Source organism: Trichechus manatus, unplaced genomic scaffold (assembly GCF_000243295.1).
Source record: "Trichechus manatus latirostris isolate Lorelei unplaced genomic scaffold, TriManLat1.0 scaffold00108, whole genome shotgun sequence".
Lineage (NCBI taxonomy): Eukaryota > Metazoa > Chordata > Mammalia > Sirenia > Trichechidae > Trichechus > Trichechus manatus.
The window spans coordinates 9,626,811-9,652,843 of record NW_004444044.1 but is presented as its reverse complement, the minus strand read 5'-3'; the positions used below and the strand labels follow the sequence as shown (position 1 = coordinate 9,652,843).

Below are 26,033 nucleotides of genomic sequence, written 5' to 3'. Positions count from 1 at the left end.
TAACTTTGACAATAATATTTATTATTTTTTATAGTATTATACAGGTTTCATAAAATTAATATTTAGATATTTGGTAAATACCATGTGTGAAAAATCAATAACAGGATGTTTTAAGAGTTTGTCTTTGTCTTTTGCTAGTACCCCAGTTTGCTTTACCATTAGTCCTTAGCAATGACTGACTTTTTTTGAGGAAGTACAAATAGAAAGCAAAGATGACCACTTTTTAAATTCTTGACCAATTAAATAACTGTTTACTCCCTGTTTTTGAGTTAGTTAATAATATTTTGATAAATTTGCTCTTACTAATTAGAAAAATATGGTTAAAACCACCATAAATAAGACCTCTGTTTAAAGATGTCAGTCTCTCCAAGAAGTCAGCTTCACTGGAGCTAGGGTTTGCTGGTCCAATTCCTAGTAAGGAATGTATTAATGATTATAGACCATAGGGATCTGACACAATTGACATCAGGGGACCAACACAGTGCCATAGTCTCTAAACAGGAAGATGTCACTAAGTCTGCAAATTTCATATAACTCTTCTAGTCAGAGTAAATGAATTTAAATACAAAATATAAGAAAGGAGGCAATACAGCAAGAGGCAGCAAGCTAATGAAAGTAATAAAGACAGGAGAGTAAATTGAACCAAGTAGATAAAAATTGACCAGAGAACAATTACTGGAGTGTAGGGATGAGATGGAGAAGAACCAGGAAAAGAAGATAGAAGAGGCTATTAGGACCTGGAAGAAAATATTTAAAAAAGAAGGAAATTTAGGAATAGAAGGGGGACAAAACAAAATAAAGAGAAAAAAGGAAAGGAAATAAGAAAAATTGAAACCATAATGCTAAAATATACAACACATTTATAGTATTTTGAGACCCCAAAGAAATAAAGTGAAACACACACAGTTAATGCAAAACCATTATTTGTGATTAAAAATATCCTCTGAAGGGAGAAGCAAATATACATATGTGAATATGTGCTATTTTAATAAGAAAAGAGACACCATTTAATGCAAATAATTTTATTATATATATTACAAGTAATCTGACATTGGGTAGAAGAAATACCTACAGTATCATTTTAATATAAAATGACAAATGAATTTAATAAATTAAAATGACCATTTTACTGAAAAATTAAATAGCAATCGTAAAAATAGTTTTAAATTATCAGTAAATTGTTCAGTTTACTATTTTAAATATAGCATAAATGAGTCCTTTGTGTCCAAGGAAATAATAGTCAAAGCATATTTGTGATTAAGTAGGTGAATTGGTGGTGATGGTGAGAATGGAATTCCATAAATTAAGAGAGCAAGCTGAGTGATGAGTTTAGGTCCTTTTAGTTATAGGTGTTAAGGAAGAAAAAATGCTGAGGATGTGACATTAACTGGTGATAAATGGTGGTACCCTGTTCCCTTTTGTGGGGGTGGACAGTGAATTCACTGAATCAAAGAACACTGTAGCAATAGACATTGTGAAAGAGAACCGCTCAATGTGCATATTATGTGAAGTAATGAAATAAAGACTGTGGTTTAGCACTTTAGAATATTCTACCATGTTCTAATACTTATAATATTCTAACCTTTGAATTTGTAGTTAATTTGAAGTAAGATATTAAATTCACAGGTTAAAATATTATTAACATTAACATAGTCTAGATGAAACTACCATGGAGACAGTTAATTTTCACAAATAAATCCTAGGCTAAAATAATTACACATACAGAGTATATAATAAAATACAAACAACTGACAATCTTAAAGAATTTGATACTTAACTCTAGTGATTTTTATTGAATAAAATTTGACAGATTTTATCTTAAACGTGCAAACAGAAAAGGGCACAATTGGTTCCACTGAGATTGCACTAAAAACAAATCTGAGGCAGGATCAAATATACCCTTGTACTGCAAGGATATAAGGTGCACCACTTAGAGATGAAATGAGATTCCTGCCTTCATGAGCTTTGTTTAAGCTGCTGTTACCTGGATATTCTTCACAGACAGCCGAAATTTAAGAACATGTTTTGTAGTTATATAGGCCTAGCCACACCAATTGTGCTTACAGTTTGTTTTGTTTTGTATTTACATTCATATAACACAGGTACCAATATTCAAATTTTGTCAAGAAAACATCTTCCACAACACGAAATACCAGTACTTTGCCAAGGAGCTGCTACTCCAATTATTCAAATGCTCAAATGCTATTTTTTTGAAGCAAATATATTGGCAACAAGTAGCATTAACCATGCAGTTGTTAACAATACAGGCTAAAAAAAAGACGAGGCTTCTTTGAAAGCTACTGCACATAGACAAAGGTTAATTGATCCCCTTGCCCCCATCCAGATTGGTTGCTGAACAATTTTTCTTGCCCCAACATTTATGTAAAAATTATCAGAAAAATTACTCACTCCAAGGTCACCTGAGCCACAGCGTCCATTGAACTGTATCCATTTTCCATGAAAATCTCTGTATACCGGCCCATTTTGATTGCTTCTAGCCATTCACCTACTGATCTGTATGCCCCACATCCCAGTGGTCCATGTTCTGACAATAAATTAGATACTCTAAAATACATAAAACATAAAAATTAAAAGTAACATTTTAAAACCTTTTATAACAAATTTCATTGTAACATTAGCTTATATTAACAAGCCACTGGGTCTATAAGTAGCTATAGGAAAAATAACACAAATGTTAACATGAACAAAAAGAAAATTCAGAAGAACATAAAATCACCTTATTGAGAAATTTTTACCCATATTAATAAGGACTTAAAATGGGTTAATAAGTAAATTTTCTGTAAAACAAACAATTAGCTAAAATTTTCATGTGACTTAGATGTGTTTACTTCCAACTACTGTTCTTTTCACAAAATTAATTCAGAAAATGCTACTAATGCTACAGGATAATTCATGCAAAGTCAGTTGCATCTAGATTTTGATAGAAGAAATCAAGCTTATTTAAGTCAATTTTCTAGGGTGTCCAGAAGCCATTTATCTCTTATTTTATGCTTTTGCATAGGGGACACTTGTTAATTCACCTAGCAGGAGTAGAAGCTGGAAAAGAAAAATGTAACTTCAAATACATAAGAAAAAGGAACAGAACCAACCAAACAATGAGATGCTCTTGACTACGCTAATTTGACACTCTTTAGTCGATAATGATGATGATGATGATGATTAATTCTAGATGTGTATCCTAAGGAAACAATGAGGAAAAAAAAAGGCAAAAGGTACACATGTGTTTTTATTTGTTAATGAAAGTAAACACTGAAAACAATTTAAACTCCCATCAAGGGGAGTAATTTCAGCTACAAGATTCAAAACACAAAGATCTTTCTTTCTACCCTTGTTCTCTTCACTTTCTCATGTCCCATTACACTTCAACCTACTCCAGTCTAGTTTCTTAAAACTTCATTCTATGCAATTTCTCTGGTTGAGGTGAGTAATAACCCCTATTTGCCAAAATCTGTGGACATTTTTTAATCTATATGGTGAATGATGCCTAAGAAACATTCAACCATAACCACTATGTCCTGCTTGAAAAATGACTCTATCTCAACCTCTTCTGAATCACTATTCTCTCTTTCGGAGCTACCATGACACTATATCCTGGCTTCCCCACAATCTCCTTTAGCTGCTACTCTTTCTTTTCCAGACTTTAAAATTTGGAGGACTCCAGGACTTGTTCTTATATCTTCCCTACTTAGGCTATAACTCCACTTGGTTTTCGGTAATTTTATCCTCTTTCATGACTTCAAATAGCATCGATAAGCCAACACTTCTTAGATTTTTATCTCTAGCCTATGTCTCTCATACATCCGTACACCTACTCTATGCCTCTTCATTACTCATTGGACTCCGTAGCATGTCCAAACCCACACTCCTCATCTTCTCTAAATCCAATTCCTCCTGAAGTACTCCTCATTTTAGCATATGATACAACAGCCCATCACTTCCTTGTCCTCAATCTCCTTACCTAATCTATTAGTGTGGGTACTATCCATTTGACTTCCAACACAGTGCACATCTGATCACTTGTCTTCATCTTAGTTCAAGACATCGTCCTGTCCCACCTGCAAAACTACCCTAGCCTCCTAGTTTTCCTCCTGACTTCTACTTTCATCCTTTCCCCCAAAACCAAACAAAACTATTTTTTTAAGTTTTTATTTTGTTCAATATCTCTTTTCCCTAATTGTGTCTCAGATGCCTGTGCCTATTTGTTCAATGCTGTATACTTAGCACCTAGCCCAAAGCATGACACAATGGACAAATATATACTTGTTGAATGAATAAATGAATATCTTGCAGCCATTTTTCACCAATAAGCATGATGATCTACATGTATTGACTTTAAAAGATATTTAGAGAGTATATTGAGTGAATGTGGCATGGTATAACTGTGGCAATATTGTGCACGGTATAATTCCAAATTTGATTAAAATTAAAACAAAAAAACTGCATATACGTGCAAGGAAGAATATACGAAAAATGTTATTAACAGTTGTCTTTGGGAGATAAATGTAGATAATTTTCTCATTTTATTTGTTAATGTTTTACTGCCTCCATTTATTTTTACAGTAAATATGTATAACTTTTATGATGAGCAAGAATAAGAAAGCTAGTTCCATTTTGGAAACAGCAGTGAACTGATCCAATGAACAAAGTTAAAGTTATATTTATAAACTAGAAAAATTTTAATGTATTTTGTATAAGTTGCTTCAACTAATTTTCATATATAAGAGGTATTTCCATTTCACAAGTGTATGAACTGAGGTTCACAAGCCCAATGCCATTTATGCATACTAGGTACTTGGAATGCAACAGCTATAAAAAAGACAAAAACCTTCCTCATGGGCTTACATTTGAACTTAGCATGGAGCATTAGTCAGTAAGCATAATAAATAAACAAATCAATGCAGTGTATTAGATAGAGTAAGGAGGATTATAAAGCGCCAGGGGAAGAGTTGCATTCATAAACACAGTGGCCTCATTGAGGCGATGACATTTGAATAAAGAACTGAAGGGAATGACAGAGGAGGAAGCACTTTCTGGGCAGAGGAAATGGCATTTGCCAAGGACTGAAGTGAGATTGTACTTGGCATGTTTTAGGAAGAGCAAGGAGGCTATTATAGTAAAACCAGTAAGAAGGTTTGTGTTTTTTTCACCAATGTTTGTTTGCAGAGGTGCAGACAAGAAGTAGGTGGGGAATAGATTTAACCAGGGTTGTGATTTTCCCAAGCTAGTTTAGCAGACAATCAAGGGAGTTGATGACAATGAATGACCATACAATTTAATCGAAAGTGAGTTAGGGGTGGGGTAAAGTGAGAGATTGAAAAAAATAGCAAAATCAATGGACTATAGGTTCTAATACGGTCAAAGAATTGTTGGAGGTTGAAATGTAGGAGGCAGCAGTTGGAGAGTAGGATCTTAAAGTTGAGATTATTGGGAACATTGCAGTTTTGGGTAACCTCAAGGACTGGAATATGACCATGGAAAGGAGAATCCCAGGTAAGGTAGAGAACAAAATAATTGGAAGATAAGATTTCAAAAAATCTTTAATCTAAAAAATTACAGAATTATCCCCTCAAAAAGGAATCAGTCTTATTTAGTACTTGAAAGATACTGGAATATTATCTATAGGATACTGAAATCACCAAGACTTGTGACATGGTAAGGATGGAGAGAGAGAGACAATAAGGTAGTAACTAATACCTACAACTGGTATTGGTAGATGACTGAAACAAGAATTGGTAGTGAGTGGTACAGTCTTCAGGTCAAATCTGTTTAGATGAAACCCTATATGTTTATTTCTACTCTAGTAAACTGAATACAATATATTCCCTATAACAAAATATAAATTTTTTTTCAAAATTTCAAAGTGCTGTCAAACTATAGTGATAATGAAGATGATGTCCACTAAAAAAACAGAACATTAAAAATTTGCTGTTACGACTTCCCCTCTCTCAAGTGGTTTTGGGACAACTTATCTTACACAACATAATTAAACACATAGAGGAGAGAATGACTTCATATTTTACATGACAGTAAATAATTTAAAAGCAGATGTTTAAGAAACAACGTGAGGAATAATTGCTAATAAGATGCATTCTCCAGTTGCTGCTACAGAAACTTAATGATGCGTGAACATAATTTGAAGTTTCATTCCTCATTTGTATTTAAAATGATTTTTTGGCTGGTAAACAAATGCTATGTCAGAATCATAGAACTTATATAACTTTAGCAACAATATTTCTCATTGATTTCATAATAGGTAGCCAATTCAGTTATCTTCATGACACTATTTCTTACAAAAATAGATAACTGTCTCAAATACAGTGAATTTTCAAGTACTGAATATGACGGATTCATTTTTTGAGAAGATAATTCTGTAATTTTTTCAGATTAAGTGGAAAAGCATACTTTACAAATATGTAATATTATTTAGATACATTCATGTTTCATTTGGAAAACTAAAAGTACGCTCATTTGCTCACACAAATTTTCTCCATAAGCTCACTAATTTATCAGTTTTAAGTCTGGATCAAATTGCACTCAGAATGATTCACCAAATATCTGTGTACAACTGTATAAGAGCAAAAGGGTCCCTAAAGGAGTTGTTAATGTTCATCATCCGTGACAGATGCTGAAATGAATTCTAAAGACATCAAAGAGATCTCTGGTTTAAAATATGTCAGTGCTATATATTATTCATTATAAGAAAGTAATGTTCAAAAATTATATTCAAATAAATTAACGTCATTTAGATTAACAGTAAAAATACAGAAGTTATATTATTGAAAAAATATTTGTGGCATCAATCTGAATTAGTTACACTCAGGACAATCTCTCAGGTTGGCCTTTTACCTGCTTGATGCGTTAACCAGTGTCTTCAAGCTACTTGGGTTACGTATCAGCTTATCCAACATGCTGACTATTTCCTCAAACTTGGGCCGGCTATTTCGATCTTTCTGCCAGCAATCTAGCATTAATTGATAGAGAGCAGCAGGACAGTCCATGGGGCTTGGCAGACGGTAACCTTCTTCTACTGCTTTAATTACCTGTATGAAGCAAAACAGAAAGCAACCATCCCAATGTGGTATAGAATAACTTGAGAAATTTCCATAGTAAAATTTTCATCCTTTCTATTCTCACTCTCACAAATAACAACCATCATTTTATTATCTCTAAAATCCTCAGTCATTTCTATTCACTGCAAAATAAAACAACATTTATATACATGTACATATATATATATACATGAGGAGCCCTGGTTATGCAGTGGTTAAGCGCTCCACTGGTAAGCAAAAGTTCAGCGGTTCTAATCCACCAGCTGTACCACAGGAGAAATGTGGCAGTCTGCTTCTGTAAAGACTTATGGCCTTGGAAATACAATGGGGCAGTTCTACTCCGTCCTACAGGGTTGCTATAAATAGGAATCGACTCATGGCAGTTTTGCTTTTTTTGTGTGTGGTATATATATATACTTGTGTGTGTGTGTGTATGTTGTTAAGTGTCTAGTCAGTTCCAACTCATTGTGACCCTATGTACAACAGAATTAAACAGGGTTGTATCCTTTCACCATACTTAATCTGTATGCTGAGAAAATAATCTGAGAAAGTGGACTATATGAAGAAGAACGTGGCATCAGGATTGGTGGAAGATTCATTAACAACTTGCAATTTGCATGCAGGTGACACAACCTTGCTTGCTGAAAGTGAAGAGGACTTGAAGCACTTACTGATGAAAGTCAAAGACCACAGCCTTCAGTATGGATTACACCTCAACATAAAGAAAACAAAAATCCTCACAACTGGACCAATAAGCAACATTATGATAAACGGAGAAAATATTGAAATTATCAAGGATTTCATTTTATTTGGATCCACAATCAAGGCCCTTTGAAGCAGCAGTCTAAAAATCAAATGACATATTTCATTGAGTAAATCTGCTGCAAAAGTCCTCTTTAAAGCATTAAAAAGCACAGATGGCACTTTGAGGACTAAAGTGTGCCTGACCGAAGCCGTGATATTTTCAATCACCTCATATGCATTCGAAAGCTGGACACTGAACAAGGAAGACTGAAGAAGAATTGATGCCTTTGAATTATGGTGTTGGCAAAGAATACTGAATATACCATGGACTGAACAGAAGAATGAACAAGTCTGTCTTGGAAGAAATACATCCAGAGTGCCCCTTGGAAGCAAGGATGGTGAGACTTCATCTCACATACACTGGACATGTAATAAGGAGGGACGAGTCCCTGGAGAAGGACATCATGCTTGGTAAAGTAGAGGGTCACTGAAAAAGAGGAAGCCTCTCAAGGAGATGAACTGACACAGTGGCTGCAACATGGGCTCAAACATAATAATGATTGTGGGGATGGCGCAGGACCAGGCAGTGTTTTGTTCTGTTGTACATAGGGTTGCTATGAGTTGGAACTGACTCAATGGCACTTAGCAACATATATATATGTGTGTGTGTATATATATATATGGAGCCCTGGTGACACAGTGATTAACAGCTACAGCTGCTAACAAAAAGGTCAACAGTTCAAATCCACCAGCCACTCCTTCGAAACCCTATGGGGCAGTTCTACTCTGTCCTATATGGTCACTATGAGTCAGAATTGACTCAAAAGGTTTTTTTTTTTTTTTAAATCTATCTATCTATTTATATAGATAGATATATAAATATATGTACTATCACAATGACTATACTATGACAATGTTAAAAGATAGGCTTTCTTCATGTATTATAAATAACAAATGATAATCATTTTGTATTTAAAATCTTAGTGAGATTTGTAAAATTAACTGACGTAAAATACACAGTTCATGTTTTATTTATACTTGCAATCTGGAATCAAATAGAGATTAAATTTTAGGGTGATTTCTCTTAAAAGTTAATGACTTTTTAATAAAAATATAGGCATAGAGCCACATTTTGTAACATAATAGAACTGCAATTTTATTTCAAAAGAGACTTTGAATGGTAAATGATGGATAAGTCAAAGGCTAAATTAGCATAACTGTCTCATGTATCATTTAATAATGTCAAGGTCTGGCTGTTTATTATCATCTACTGATATCTGTCAGGAATTTAGAATGACTGTTGAGTAGCACAGGCATTACTAACATCATTGATTTTAAATGTAACCACACAACAGTAAAGTATTAGTCTAATTGTGAGGTTATTTTATCAAGAACATTTGTAAGATCAATGCTTCCATTAAGATAGATAATTCTAGGACAGATTTATTTTTGCTAATAAACATAATAATACAGATTTTATTTAATTATTAAAAGTTAAATATTAGTAATACCAGAAACCAGTAGTAGCGAACATATTTCTCAAAACCTTTTTGTGAGTATTTCATTAAATAATTAAACTTAATTATATTTTTCTACAAATACATTAGAGTTGATTTGATAAGTGGAAGATAAATATAATAATTAGTATAGAAAATGTACAAGATAATTTTGAAGGATTTTAAAGAAATTAGTCTCTCTGATAAAAGAAAGGGAATCTGAACAAATGCTGTGGCAGATGGAAAGAAGAGGAAATGGCAGATTTAAGAGACATTTATAATATAGGGGTAGAGGGTAGAGGAGAGAAAGTATTTGAAATAAAACAAGTTTGAGCCTATTATACTGGATGATTGTTGCTGTTAACTTCATATAAGCACATTTACAGGGGTAGAGGATGTTGACAGGTATAATGTGGGGCTACTTTTATTTGAGGTGTGTGAGTAACATCCAGATGGCTAGAGCGCAGAAGACATTTGAGATGATAATATAAATGTGAGGGTCACCAGCACTTGGTCACAGATTGAAGCTGGGTGTAGTTTCTATCACCCTGGGAAAAGCATAAAATAAAAGTTCCTGAAAAACACCAACAGTTAAGGTACAGGCAAGAAATAATAGGTACTCAGGACTCTGAAAATAAATGGTCAGATAAATAACTGGATAACCAGGAGAAATCTACCTCTTTAGTTAACCTAATTAACTCAAAAGCAATATAAACAACTGAAAGGAAAATTAAAGAAAAAATATTTTCACAATTATAACATAGTTAACATATCTTATGTAATAAAAACTCAGGCGTATTGAGAAATAAAATAATATGACTCAATAGATAAATGAGGAATAGATGCTAACCAAAAATTGACAAAAGAAAAAAAATACACCAAATAAATTTTGAGAAAATGTCTAGACTCACTAGAGATCAAACAAATTAATAGAAAAATATAAAAAGTACTGTTTGCAATATATATTAACAGAAATTTCATTTATTTATTAGTTTGCTTATTACAGAACTCCCCAATGCTGATAAGAACACTGGACATTCTCTTTAGTAACATATATGTACCAAAATAAAAAGTACTAACATGAAGAGTTTAAATCATGAAATACTTTGACTATGAACTGAAAGCAATGATTCTTACATATTTAAAACCTGATATATTTCATAATTTGCTTTTTTGCCAAAGCCGCTATCAGTTATTTCCATCTTGCTTTTGTAATCTCTATTTTTTTAAATATTGTCTTTTTTTCACTGAGCAGCTACTGTTTATATGTGGCTATTAAATGAATAAATTAAGACAATTAATAGTTTTGAAATAAATTAATACCTTTTTTATGAGAAGTTATTTATAGTATATATTACTGAATCAGTTTTATTTTCAAGTAAATTTGTGTTTAGAAACATAATACTTTGTCTCTAAGTTAACTTAGAAATGGCCTAGGAAATCAGAACATCAAATGTAATTTTATATTCCTCTTTAGAATTTATCTTTAAAATAATTTTGGAATTATAACTTTATATTTTACATTTAGAAATTCTGAAACAATAACTTCATTTTTAACTATAATATCCTTCATAGTTTGAGGAAGTAAATAAACATCACTAGTGGTCCAGTGATGGGTGAAATGTTGGAAATCTACCAAAGTACAATTTAAACTGTTCATTTTACTATAATACTTATAACGTTCAACTAAAGGAATCATAATCTCAGTTGACTTCCCTACTGATATTATATTTGTTAATCTAGGTGGTTGAAATGAACAAAGGAAAGAACAAGGAAAAAAAAAAGAAAAAGACAGCCATAATTTTTGCAGACAGTCTGGCACCATTTCAGATGTGTTACATCTAAAATATTATTATCAGCTATGCGTTTTCATGGAGTGCCATGTAAATCAGTAGTCAACACAATTTAAAGCACATTGTCTTTTTTTCCTAAACATAAAGCCCAACACTGACCCCCCAGTATGGCACTATTCACTTGGTGGCAAGTTGACTATATTGGGCCTCTTCTATTAAGCAAGGGTCTGTGATTCTTCCTTCCAGGTATATATACCTATTCAGGGTATAGGCTTGGAAACCCTGGTGGAGTAGTGGTTAAGAGTTTGGCTGTTAAACAAAAGGTTGGCAGTTCGAATCCACCACGCACTCCTTGGAAACCCTATAGGGTGGTTCTACTCTGTCCCATAGGGTCACTATGAGTTGGAATTGACTCAATGGCAATGGGTTTGGTTTTTGGTTTGGGTATGGGCTTGGCTTTCTTTCCCACAGGGCCTCAGTCATAAATACTAACTGGGGTTTAGGGAATACTTGACCCACAATCACAGAATCCTACGGAGCATATCAATCAGGGCACCCACTTTACAGTGAAGAATGGGTGAGAGTATCACATACTCAGTGATGTGCTGATAAATATTTAAATTTGACTGTCCTGGGGGAGAAAAGAGATTTATAGCATTTTCTAATTTACATGATATAGCCTCTGCATGCCAGATGTAAGCTTCCAACATGATGTCAACCAGGTAGAAATCTTCTGAAAATGTGTGAGTTTGTATGAGCTAGTTGCAACACACTGCTGCACATAGTTCACACTCCAGAAGCAGCTGACCTGACAGACTGTGGAAATGCCTTCTAAATGGCACTGATGCACCAATTAGGAGCAGCACTCTGAAAGTACTGAGTGCCATTCTTCAGGATGTACAATATGTAATAAATCAGAGACCTCTATATTGTACTGCATTCCCAATGACTCTTACCAGGGAACACAATAAGGGGCCCATCAAACTTAGTGAGAGCCACCACCAGAGTACTTTGAACTACTCATGTGCAGGGACCAGCAGAGGAGAAGAGGAGTTTCCATGATAGTAAGAGTAATTAATATTGAATAGCAGGAATTGACTGTACTGAATTTACACAGTGGGGTCAGGGAGGAATCCACGTGGAACTCAGGTTGTCCACTTGGGGTCCTTTTGTTACTACTTTGTAGCAACCCTGCCCTAAACATGCTTACCCTCAGGAATGAAGGACTGGTTAATACCATCAGGTAAGCCAAGATGACCTGCCAAGCCAATAGGTTAGGATGAGGGGAATGCAGAATTAATAGTGGGGGAGGGAGAGGATTAGGACCAGTTGCAGTCATGAAATCAGCTGAAACTACAGGGGGTGTAGTTTGTCCCATAACTTCCCTCTTCTGAGTTTTTCCTCAGGAAAATAAGCACACAAAAGCAGGGAGGAGAAGTTCCCTGAATCTGTATGAAGCACACCTGTGCTGCAAAAGAGATGGATCATACCGGCCATGAAAATTTGTTTCTCAGATCTCCACCTGCTGGGGCCATAACTGACTAACAACTCTAGCTTCTGTGCTCTAAAATCCATCAACACATGTGTTCCAATGCCATGCTTTTCACAGGATGTTCCCAGCCAATGATCGAGCATGACAGAGATGCATTCATATAGTAAGCGACTCCCATGACAAGCAACATTGGCTTAAGGATGCCCTGGCAGCCTTGACAAACTCTCTCACAACTGCACTTCCTTCCTCTATCTCTCCTGTACCTGGAATCAGATCAGTATCATCTCCCCTAGCTTACCCTGGTCCCTCAATGTTTTCCTTTATAATCATTTTCCCTAATAATATTCTTGTATACCTAATTTCCTCTTGGCATAGGCTTCTTGGAGGACCCAGACTGGCCTATGAATCATGTAATAAGCACTATGCAGCAGGCTGCACATATATTGTCTGAATTCATCCATACTACAGATCTGCAAAATAAGAATTGTTACATATTTTACAGAAGAAGCATTTGAGGTTTCCAGAAGGGTAAATTACCTATGTTTCCACAACCAAAGGTGGCAGTAATAGGATTCAAATTTGAGTATTTCTGGCATGCAAATATGTGCTCTTCCTATTACTGTGCTGAATCACACCATTGGAATTAGAAATAATTAACTCTCAAGAAAATAATACGAGAGAGGCATTAACACTATCCCACGGGATTGGACTGATATGCACTGTAAGAAAAATCTTACCCAGAATTTAAACTAGCTATTCTGGAAAGATAGTACATTCTTAATCAGAAGAGATATGAATGTGTAGGCTGGATATGTTAGTGGCAGAAAGTTTTTGTGACAATTCTAGACAATTAGCTGCTTGTTTTGATGAATTAAGTTCTTTCTATTAAGCATTGAAAGCCTGTACTATAGGTATATACTTGACAACTCACAAATAACAGTTATTTTGTTCCTGTTGGATATGAATCCCCTAGAAAGAACTAAAGTTTAACATATTCCTGAAAATGATTTCAGATCCATAGAATTAGTTTCAGATATACCAGTTTTTTTCCTAGAATTTCTTTCCTTTTTTGGTAGTTATTAAGGATATTTTTGGTGTATCTTTTTCTCAGTACCTTAGTCTTAGATCAGTAGTACTCCAGAGATTAAAAGATAACTTAGAAATCCTCTATTCAAGTCCTTTCCCTTTTTAGTTGCGGAAACTGACTAAGAGTTATGGCACCAAAGTTGCCTGGTTTTAAGTCCAAGTTTTCATTTGTGTGTTGGCTTTTTTTGGTAAACAGTTATATGATTTTTGCATTGAAGTGTTGCTATTTCATTATTATCACTTTTTCAAACTAGGTAAAACTTATGAGGGTGCAAATTCCTAAAACAGTAACTTTACAACCAAAGGCAGCATTATCCCTAGAAGAACAATATTTTTTGATCCAACATACTCATTTTAAACACTATTACACCTACGGCTAAGGAATCTAGAAAACTCTATGGGGAAGTTCTACTCTGTCACATGGAGTCACTATGAATTGAAATCACTTGATGGCACCTAACAACAACAAGAAGACTAAGGCTAAAAAGTTGAATGATTTGCTTACTGTAAAATCTTGGAAATTTGCAATATTTAGATGAGAACTAAGGTTTTCATAATCCCATATTAGTTAATTACATAATGACTTTTGGTTGTCATAAAATATTACAGCAATATAAGTAAAAAAAAAAATTACATTCCATCAGAGACTGAAATCAAGAATAGAAAGATGAGAGGCACAATCAGCACAAAGAGGGTTAACAGACAATTAGAGTCAAATGTTGCTTTACAGGTAAGACCTAGGCCAACAGAAATATTAATAAAACTATAGGATTATAATTTTCAGAACAAAAATAAAATCACTGTATACAGACTACCTAAAAGAAAAGAATGAATGACAATAAACTCTAAAATGAGAAGTTTGGAAAACAAATGACTTAAACGAGTTTTCAAAAGTTTGTAATCTATGTATTTAGTAGACTTCTATATATTCATACATTTCCCAATACATAGGACAGAAAGACATTGCCACTGAAAATAAAAATGCAATGAAATATCTTACCTTGGTTTTTATGTTCTGAAAAATGTTGACATTTAAAATGTTTGATTTCAATAAATAGGGTTCTACTGACTACAGGATATTATCTTGGCTGCCCAAGCTTGAATCAAAGTTCATGGCATGGTATTTACCTAAAATCATCTTAGTCATTCTAGTTTATTTTTATTATGTGTTGTTATGGTTTTTCTTTCTGATGGCAGAGACAATCCTAAATCAAAAGAAACTTATTGCTGCATTCTGTCCGCCTGACACAGAGGAAGGTCTCCTCTGAGAGATTTAGATTATCCTGCATGTCTCGATAATGTAACATTTTCAGGGTGTCAAAGCCCTTTTAAAATCAGATAGCATCTGGAATGTAGAGATTATGGGATATATCATTTTTGAAACTGCCAAATCAGTGCTTCTACTTTGCTCTCTGAGGGTTTTTTCTAAAGAGATATTCAATGATCCTGATCTTTGAATACAGTAGATCTGTCAGGTTTCTTGGATACAAATTGGGTTAGAAATTGGGACATATCAAATTTAGTGCTTGCTGAGGAAATAACAAAGCATGCATTGGACGCTGCTTTAAAAGAGGACATTTCATAAAGATACGTAATTGTACAATCATTTTCTCTAAACCTCTTTTAGGTTTAGAAAATCTAGTCAAAACCAAAATATTAATGTTTATTCTTATAACTTCCTGGAAATATTACATCAGCACTCCTTTGTATTTTTCTAAATGGATTAAAATAAAGTTATCTGAAAGAGTGTCAAGACTCTTAAATGACTAAAACCAGGAAAATAAATTGAAAAGAAAAAAAGGAATAATACAAATAACAACAAAGAAAGCACCTATGAGGGTAAGACCGGATGATGCTACAACGCCAAAATAACTATTCAGTATTAAATAAATGAAAATAGAAAACAAAGATATAAGATAGAAAAACTGGAAATGACTATATAAACTATGTTAAATTGCATAGTTTGTCCCACCTCCTTCACATTTCCCTGTTTTCAAGCCTTTTTCCACATATGTTTGTAGTGCTCACCGACTGTGCACTGTGATTGGTCCAATCCTCTCGCTACGGGATTGGCCAATGGAATTTTAGCAGACTTGTTGCAGGCTGAGGTGCAACTGGGCTTGCTCTTGACCTTTCGCCACTGCAATAAGAACATGTCTGGGATAGCTTGCTGGTTTCATATAGAAGATAAGAGACACATGGAACAGAGCCACAGTATACCAGTTTAGATCAGCTAAACTCCAGCAACCTGAGCAAACCCAGTCAAGATCAACAGGAACACTTATGAACATTCACTTAGGATCATAGAGATCTCTCTTGGCACTATATACGTTTGCTGTCTACAGCTTTATTTGTGACAGATACAACTAAATCAGGCATAATTACCAATAATGTGAATGAAATGTTAAACAGTTGTTGTTGCTGCTGTTTTTAGTTGTCTTGGAGTCAATTCTGACTCATGGACTAATAATTTCATTAATGACAGAACAGGACTGTAACTATCTCAAGTGTGAGCAAGAGTTAACTAGGCAAATAAGGAACACATGTTTTCCATGAGTGACGTAAACACATGGTAGGAACCAGTTTATGAAGGCTGAATTGCAGAATAGAATATAATACTTTCACAAAAATTAAAGGAAATAAAGACATTGAAATAAGACACGGTAAGTTCAAAGCCAGACCATGTAGTGCTCAGTAGGTCATGTTAGCATTCTGGCATTTATCTAAGAATGATAGTCAGTATTAAATAGGTCTGATCTTAGTCTAGACTAGATTGATTCAGAAGCAATTATTGTTTATAAAATTGAGTATTTTATATTCAATCAGAAGTCTCATCTAAGATCACTGATTAGAAATGAAAGCAAGGAGGTAGACATTTAGTTCAATTGGAGGCAGTATGTGGTTAAGGACAAAAATTTTGGAATCAGATAACCAGTTTGAAATTTCTGGTCTACTTTTTATTATTTCTGTGACCTTAAGCATATCAATTAGCCTCTCTAAGTCTCAGCTTCTTTACTTTAAAAAAGTAGTGATAATATGTTTCTCTGATGAGGTGGTTTATAACAAGAGTTGATTGGTACTTTTGCTGTAGTCCGACCTTTAAAATTGTAAAGTTGTAGACATAGATACTGTGATCCCACAAATTTAGAAAAATACAAATCAGCAATGTTCCTCAAGTCAAGTGAGGGAGGTACAAAAAGAAAAAACTGTAGCAATTTTGGGTGATAAAAAGAAGGGGAAACCGACATCAGGGGCATAGTGAGAGCAACAGCACCAAGGGGCCATCTCTAAATTGTGCTCTACCCCCAATTCAAGCACCTAGGGGCAATCTCTAAATCACACCCCCCTCACTTTGAAGATGAATACACATTGATAATGGTTGACATTTCAGCAGAAACACCTTTCTTCCTCTTGTCCAGCTGCCTCAGTCAGGTGTCTTTCATATTTGTGACACCTCAGAATATCATTGTGCGCCTAGTCGGGCACTCTCTTGGACTTCTGCCAGGGAGCAAGTGTCTCTTTCTTCTCTCCCACCTCACTACACCTCTAACTGAAATCTCACTGTCTTGCTGTGTGTTTGCTGAGAAATAGGAACATATAAACCCAACTTACTTTTGCAATCAACGCAGAATGCTATGAAATGATTATTGGAAAAGTTGATGTGTGACCCTGAAAACAGAATCTTGTGCTGGTTTCTCACCTGGATGCAGCAGCCTGAGATGATAAGCTAAGAAGAGGGAACACCAGTTGAGCATCCAGCAAGGATGTGTTTCCCTCTGGTGAAGTAGGCAGATGTATGGTACAATAATGGATTGTGAGGTGGGAAATTGGCAGCAAGTGAGAAGAACAGTGAGAAGTCAGTTGGAGTACAACCTTCCCCTTAAAGGATTATTCAAGGAGGAGGCCTTCCTCCAGGGTCTTCGGAAGATCTCAGGCATGCACCTCACCATTCAAATGGATTTTGGGTGTCTGACCAACAAGGAGCATCAATAGCCCAACATTATATAAACAGTCTTTGCCCTTCCTTTCTACCTCTCCATCCATGCCAATCCTGAAGAATCCTGATGTAGGAATCATTTGGCAGAGAAAAACCCAAACCAAACCTGTTTCCATTGAGTCAATTCCGACTCATAGTGACCCTATAGGACAGCGTAGAACTGCCCCACGGGGTTTCCTAAGAGTGGCTGGTGGATTCAAACTACTGACCTGTTAGTTAGCAGCTGAGCTCTTAACCACTGCGCCACCAGGACTCCTTGACAGAGAAGGAGGGGCAAAAATTCTGACCTTTCTTCCTTCCTTCCCAATTTGGGTACCAACAGTCAGGATGGCTCTATGGTTATGTAGAACACTTTGAAGGGATATGGAGTTGACTTTGATTTACAGTGGCCATGAATTTTTATATCTGAGAGTCTTAATTACTGGAATGGAACTACTGTTTCAACAATATTTAATAAAGAGCTATAGCCTCTATCTAGAAACCCCAGAAGGCATAGGAGAAGGAGATTTTATAGGGCATGGTTGAAAGAAATAATTGGAGAAAAAATAAATCTGATTCAATTCAGTACTCTAATGAGTTAATACCGTTCAATATACTGGTTCATAAAGAAGTAATGAGATGTTAGTTGGTAAAGCTCTTAAGACAGTAGGGGCTCAATAAATGTTAGCTGCTTTTAAAATTGCTGTTGTTACAATTTAAAAAAATATATAAAATTTCAATGTGATCTAAAATGGAAAGGGCTGTATTGAATAGTAACAGTGGAAATTACAAAAGCAAAGACTAGAGAGCCATGTGTCAGTCATCATACAATAAACATTCTGAACTTGAATAGAAGATTATTTTATGGTACCTTTAATTCTAGGATTCTATTATTCTAAGCATAAATTATTTTTCCATTGTGGGCAAAACATCCCATTTTTTTTTCTCAAATTAAATAAAGAATACAACTCTTTTTACATTTTTAAATTTAAAGAAACAGATTATTTCTTTTTATTGTCTAAGAGCATCCGCTATTAAATCAATATCATTCATCCTTTTGCTTTAGAGCATTAGCTGCCTTTATCAAATGCAAATCATAAAAAATTTACCTGTCAGTATTCATTCTTTGATGGCTCTTTCTTAATTTTTCAAAATGATACTGACATAAATTGAGTGAAACATCACTACAATACAGCTAGAAGTGTCTGGCAAGGGACTGAGTTTTTATAATAGTTACTTATTTTCCTTTGTACTAAGTCATTTTGAGCTTCTGCATAAAGGATATTTCAACAACAGCAAAACAGATCAGAGGGTAAGCAAATCATTTCTTTTTTCTTTTTTTTTAAGCAGCTGTCATTTTCAGAAACGAAAAGCATCGTAAGTCTCCCAACTCAGAAAGCAAAGCATTTTGTTCCAAAGTTGCAGGTAGTTCCATACTTACATCTTGATTGGTCATTTCCCAATAGGGTCTTTCGCCATAAGACACAACCTCCCACATCACTATTCCGTAGCTCCAGACATCACTGGCAGAGGTAAACTTTCGAAAAGCTATTGCTTCTGGGGCAGTCCATCTGATTGGAATCTTGCCTCCCTAAAATAGAAAAAGAATTTTTAAAATTCCCTCATACTTCAAATGTATCTAGGGATACTGCTGCCTCACTGAAGAGAACTAGAAAGAGATGTAGCATTTTTAAGTGAATCTATTTGACAGCATGTAGTCTCTTTTCACGTATCTCGGACCATAAGCTCTTGTAGACTGACCACTAATTGGCTGTCCTGAAGGTTTTTACTTTAAATTCTGCTTGACTACTAGAGCACATACAGGATCCACATCTCAATTACAGTACTCAGGATGGCAGCCCTAAGTAGGGGAAAGCAGGCAGTCAAGCAAATCAATAAGGTATGCTTTCATGACTTTCTAACAGAGAGTAAAGGAGTCAAATTCCTTGCGTACTTCCCTGCCCCCTTTAATACAGGAATTGTAAGTCTAAGTTGCTGAATGGAACCCTAAGAAATTTAACAGTTAATAAGACAAACATGAAATCAGTATCTTAATAAGTATCTTAAACACTTAAAGCCACGCTTGTCCTTTGACATGGTGTTTTCTCTTTTAGATTTGCTTTTCTCTTCCTTTGGTATTTTTTTTGTTTGTTTGGTTGATTAGACTGTTTTATCAAAGAGGTAGAGGTAGGTATCATTTAATTCAACCAAATTACAAAGGACTGAAACTGGATTATGGGGAAAAATCTACATTATCAAGTTTTTTTTTTTTAATTTTTTTAATGTAGTAATTGGTATGTAGATTATCTCAGAAGTCACAAAAGAAACTTCTTTACATGTTGCGTTTTTTGGGGTAAAATATTTTTTCTCTTAATTTTTAAAAGCTGGTATATCCGGATAACCAAATAGTTTATCTTACAAGAAAATATGTATTATAGAAAAAGAGGGGTGAGTGTAGGTTTGGAATATTTTCCTGTAAAGAGACTAACATATGTATCCCCATTTTACAGGAAGGAAATACATTAAATCACATACTTAAAAAAAAATGGGACTTAAACTGCTATTTATGAAGCAAACTTTTTTCTTTTACATTAATGTCTCAATTTACTGAAAAATAACAAGGAGAATTATCTGGACTTTTGATGTTCTCTCTCTCCCTGACTTTCTCACAGGAATGCCCTTTTTGGTATTTCCTTAAAAATCTTTAAAAATTAAATTCCTCTCGTCTAGTGCTTCAGAAATGCATTCTGTTAGATCTTACCCTCGTGGTGTAGGCTGCCTCAGGATCATCTTCCAGTACCCTGGAAAGTCCAAAGTCAGACACTTTGCACACAAGGTTACTGTTGATTAAGATGTTTCTGGCAGCAAGGTCTCTATGCACATAGCCCATGTCAGAAAGGTACCTCATTCCAGCAGCGATGCCTCTCAGCATACCAACAAGCTGAATTACAGTGAACTGCCCATCATTTTTCTGTAAAGACAGTGTAGAAATATTAGTCTAGCAACATCAATCACTGGGGAAAATATCAAAGGATCTTCCTTCAATTCCCAAATTAATATTATCACCCCATCAAAATCATATGCAATTTTTATCTGAGGGAAAATGGAAATAGCTCGGAAAAATATAGTTAACTTGGTAAAGTTTATCAGTCCTCTGCCTGGTCACAGTAGCTAAAGGCTTTGAATGCCCTTGTCAAATATATCATTATGCCGCCCTTTACTATATTGTAACTCTTTCATTCTGAGTCATCAGAGGAGTGTGTTCTTCACCCCAACCTAGCGCCTGCGCATTTTTTGAAGTGAATTCAAAGAAGCTAGTTGGATAGGCATGTTGAGGTACAGATGAAATGGCCAGCGGAGATAAGAGAAAATAAGGGATTTTCTGCACAGCACATGGACAGAGATGACCGAGCAATGTTTGCATTTCTTCAGAATGGCTGTCTTTGGCAAGGGCAAAGAACTTACTGCGGTCACACAGAATACGGCCACAGGACGCTTATTTTGAAATAAAAGAATGATATGACTTTAATAGACATAAGGACTTGGAGATGTGGATAGAAAATTTGGGAACAGAATATAGTAGAGGCTGGAGATTGAAGGAAAATTTTGCCTTATCAGTAGACTACCATCAAATCCCTCGCACAGGCCGGTCATTTAATTGTCATCAGTGCTATTGCCCTGTGAATTTCCCTAATCAATAATAATAGTCCCTATATTGAAAGTAAGGAGAGCTGGTGACGCAGTGGTTAAAGCGCTCAGCTGCTAACCGAAAGGTTGCAGATTCGAACCCACCAGTCGCTCCACGGGAGAAAGATGTGGCAGTCCACCTCTGTAGAGAGTTACAGCCTTGGAAACATTATGGGGCAGTTCTATTTTGTCCTTTGTGGTCGCTTTTAGTCTGAATTGACTTGATAGCAGTGAGTGGGTGGTGGGGTATATTGAAAGTTACAAACTGTCAACTTACAGTTTTAATCAGGTCTGCAAATATGTTCATTGTTAAGCACAATATATTTAAAAATAAAATAAACTTGTCAACATTTAAAATTTGGAGACTTGCACATTAAAAAAAAATCCTGAAAAATTTGATAATATTGGTTACCACTAAGTGGTTAGTTTGCTGGTGTAAGTAATGGCTGGCCTTCAGATGAGGTATGAGAACTTCGGGCTCCACAGACCCTCATTGACCTCTTCATTGATACAGATGATTCGCATGGATCCTTTGGACATCTGTCCTTGCTCTACCTGTCATTACGTACTTTGAGGAAGTTAAGTGATCATAAACATTTATTTCTTTTTTCCTCTCCCCACCTCCTCTCTCCTCTTCTCTCCTGTCCTTCCCTCTCCTTCTTTCTCCTTCCAGCCCCTCCTTCCCTCTCCACACCTCACATTTCCTTTCTGTTTCATTTATTTTCCATCCTTCCTCCCTCCCTTCCTTCTCTCCTTCCTTTTGTGAATTAACATATACTTAAGTAAAAGTGTAAAACAAGCAAACAAACAAAAAAAAAATGTCAGTAAGTCAATTCTGACTCATGGTGACCCCTTGTATAAGTTTTATGAAAAGAAAAATTTTCAAACCAAAATGAATCATTGCAGTATAATCTTTCTGATTTCAGATATTTCTATCCTATTTAAACCTTTATCTTTAAAGTGGCTCAATGTCATCTTCAACATTAAGGTCGATATATAAATAACACTTTGAATAATTAAATTAATCACAAATCTTACCTTTAAAAATGTATCTAAAGAGCCATTCTCCATATATTCTGTCAATATCATTACTGGTTTACCTGGAAAGAAAACATAGTAGATAAACTGCTGCTCTTTGATATTACATTCTTATCCAGGTAAAGTTTGCCTGGAAATTTTTATTAGTGTCCAAATGATTTTTATTCATAAAACGAAGTCCTCTTTGAGTAGTGAATTAATTCTTTATATAATGATACCTTAGTGTAATGGATGAGGTCAATGAGAAGGGGATCATAAGAATAATAAAAAAGATGACATTTAAAATATAAAAAATAAACACACAGTTGCCAGTACAAGAATAAATTTATGTAGAAAATGAGTTTAAGGGTGAATTCCATTTTAATAGAGGTAATAAATTATGTGTGAAATAATATCCAGCAAAGCACTGCAAACATACCCATCTTTCTCACTATTCTAAATAAAAACACCTATCTAATCTAAATGGTCTGTTTATAATCCTTTAAATATGTGTGTCACTTTCCTAACTTTATTTCTATGTTCCTGTAACTCCCTTGCTGAAGACTTCTTCCGTTTTCCCTCTTCACCACGCACAATCTCTATTAACCCTTTTTTATTTTTTCACACTTCAGATCACTGTTCTAATTTCCCTTGCATCTGAAACTTTTCTTGCAATCATCATTCCCCTGAAAGGGCTCTTCCTTTCATATCTGACACATAAGTATAGCCTAGAGGTTAGCTGGGCAAACTCTGGAGCAACACTGCTTGACTTAGAATCCCAAATCAATCACCTGGTACTGAGTAACTCAATTATCATTTCCGTAACTCAGTTCTCTTATCTGTAAAATGGGATTGTTGTGAGTTTCCACCAAGGCATATATTTCTGCAAAGCACTTAGAACAGTGCTATCACATAGAATTTGCTATTTAAGAGTTAACTATTATTGTTTTAGAGGAGTCCTGGTGGCGCAGTGGATAAAGCGCTCGGCTGCTAACCAAAAGGCTGGCAATTCGAACCTTCCAGCCACTCCATGGAAGAAAGATGTGGCAATCTGCTTCCATAAAGATTTACAGTTGGAAACCCTACGGGGCAGTTTTACTCTGCCCTACAAGGTCACTATGAATGAGTTGGAACTGATTGCACAGCTGTGGGTTTTGGTTTTATTATTATTTTATAAACTTTAACAACTTTGTTTCTGTGAATATTCTTCTTTGCTAGGTGTAAGCTAAAAGAATATTATTCCCCATGAAATTATGACACTTTGCACCAAATAGGTCTGTGATACAAAATGAAAAATAAGAGATCAGAAACCATTGCTATATCAGAAAACATCTAAAACATGGTTGCTAGTTTTATCACTTCACTGCATTTTAAAGCACTCCTCTTTACTCTTTAATAGTAATATACTACATAAAATTTAAACCGTTTCGCGATAAGGACAAGGGGACCTTAGGACAGCAAAATAACTCTTATACTGTTATTAATTAACTTTTTATATTATGAGGGAAAGCAAAGCCTATGTAATCATCAAATGCATTATAATTAAGTTAATGGCAGTATCCTGAAGAGTGTCTGCATTTTACTTGAGAAGTGATTAATTCAGGTCCTTGAATTAGAGCTTGCATATTTATATGTAACACAATACCACGAATGCAGATACGAAGGTGGAAAGTTAGATTGCTTACATATGAAAAAGATTTAACTGGAAATAAAAAGGACTTTTTCGTTCCAAGATAACTTAAAACTCACTGTTTAGAATAATAAGATAGAACAGTCTAATTTCTCATTCATATAATTGTCTTCTTTTAAAATACTTTAGAGGTAATATTCTTTTAATGGAATGTGACAAATACGTTACAAAGGCAGGCACGTTTTTCTCATCCTCTTTAATGTTTATAGAACTTAGAAAAAACTTTATGTAAAATAATTCATTTGACATATATTTGTAGGTGCCTGCATTAGGCAAGGCATTGCACATGCTGACATTGCGCATTGGAGATGTCATTTGATTTGAACTTTGAAGAGTGGAGGGGTCACTGGTGTAATAAGAGGTGACAGATATTCCAGGCAGAGGGAATAGCATATGCCAAGGCATCTTGTCATGAAAGAGCCCATAAAGTTCAAATATAGCTAGAACTCTGGATTTTTCTTTTTCTTTTTTTTTTTAATGATAAAGTGACAGAAAATGAGATAGAGAATACTGATTTTAAAAGTGAGTAGGAATGCAGTTCCTTAGTTATTAAAAAGAAAAAAAAAGGCAAAAACAGTGATTTGGATTGTATTTGTAAATGGCTCTGACAGCACAAAAATTTTTTAAAAAGAGATATTTTTCTCTGTAGTATAACTAATGAAGAGAGAAATGCTTCCAATTTAAACTTTATTTTAATTATATTGTCACACCTATCTTAATGAACTTCAGAAAAACTGTGAAAAAGACAAAATTTTGCTTTGGGCCCTTTTGGTTTCACATTCACATCTCAGAGCCCATTTCAACTGTTGTCGATGGGTATGCGTAGTACAAGTCAGAATTTATGCCAGCCCTAGTGCTGCAGTAGGATTCCAGAGCATAGCCTATACCAGACATTACCCCTTCATTTGTTGGATTTCAGAGGGTCGAAGTATCCAGTGAGGGAGTTGAACAAGCATATAAATCGGGCACATGGACAACTGTAGCATTAACTTTTTACTGTGGTATACAAGTATTTCAATAATTTTAGATCCATTACAGCCAAAAGAGTATGTACTTTCTGGACATCAGCCGTGATTGAACTCGAAAGAGGCCTAGATTTTCTGGTATCAGTCTGTGATGAGGATTTTAGACTTATCCCAATCTTCCTGTGTTGCTCTTCTACTTTGATTCTTTCTCATCTCTCCCCTTACAGAAATCCATGGAAGGGATTGTCATAAAGCATTGGAAGACCTAAGTTCCAGTAGAAATCCACATCAGATTTCTTTAACTGGCACATCTCTGCTCAAACCACATGAGCAGGCACCCATAAAAGAGAAAGATTAATCTATGTGTATCATTATCTACTTAATTCCAAGTCCTTTATGTTTTCAGGGCTCTCTCTCTATTTCTCCTAACAACACTATCATTTTTCCGCTTTTCTCTTTTCTGGAATTACTTCTTTCTGCCTCACTCTTTCATTTTTTAGACTCTCTTCTTACAGTTATGGGTCACTGGTAAATATTTATCCTTCCTTGCCAAGGCATAGTAAGCAGAAATTGATTAGAATTCTTGTGTAAAATTATCTCTTTCTTGGGTTAGTTTGTATTAAATTCAACCCAAAATTCACTGAATTTAGAAGAAACATTTATTCTCTAAAGAAAATGTACGGATCAGAAAGCTTATTAACACTAAATAGACATTTGGGAAGAAAAAGTAACTATTTTTTAGGGAGATGGAGATCTTGTATTCATGCTATAAGATGTTGTAGCTTGAATCACCTAATTTTACAAGTCAGATTATTTATGACAGGGTAGATCATAATGTCAAAAACAAAAATGATATGGAGAGAACCTAAAACACCTCTCATATTTCAGAAAGTGAAGAAAAGCAATTAAAACAAATGTTTGCAAGCAAGCATGATCTTCTTTGGTTGACAAGAATAAGACACTTCAGGAGATCCATTCGATTATTTTTTAATTTTTTTTTCATGCTTGAGTCATTTT

At 34.9% G+C, this 26,033-nt stretch overlaps 1 protein-coding gene across 5 annotated transcripts in view; it reads right to left on the bottom strand.

Moving 5' to 3' along the window:
* The window catches only part of EPHA5 (EPH receptor A5), a 433,113-nt gene that overhangs the window by 5,771 nt on the left and 401,309 nt on the right, over positions 1 to 26,033 (bottom strand). For 4 of the 5 annotated variants that reach the window (XM_012557556.1, XM_012557557.1, XM_004383344.1 and 1 more), the window contains 5 exons: positions 22,383 to 22,444; positions 20,419 to 20,628; positions 19,099 to 19,248; positions 6,868 to 7,061; positions 2,410 to 2,565 (listed from right to left, as the gene is read on the bottom strand). In XM_012557556.1, coding sequence (XP_012413010.1) covers positions 2,410 to 2,565; positions 6,868 to 7,061; positions 19,099 to 19,248; positions 20,419 to 20,628; positions 22,383 to 22,444 — 772 coding nt within the window. Of the gene's footprint in view, positions 1 to 1,006; positions 2,566 to 6,867; positions 7,062 to 19,098; positions 19,249 to 20,418; positions 20,629 to 22,382; positions 22,445 to 26,033 lie in introns of those variants that run through there. The other variant, XM_004383346.2, reaches the window with a different exon arrangement.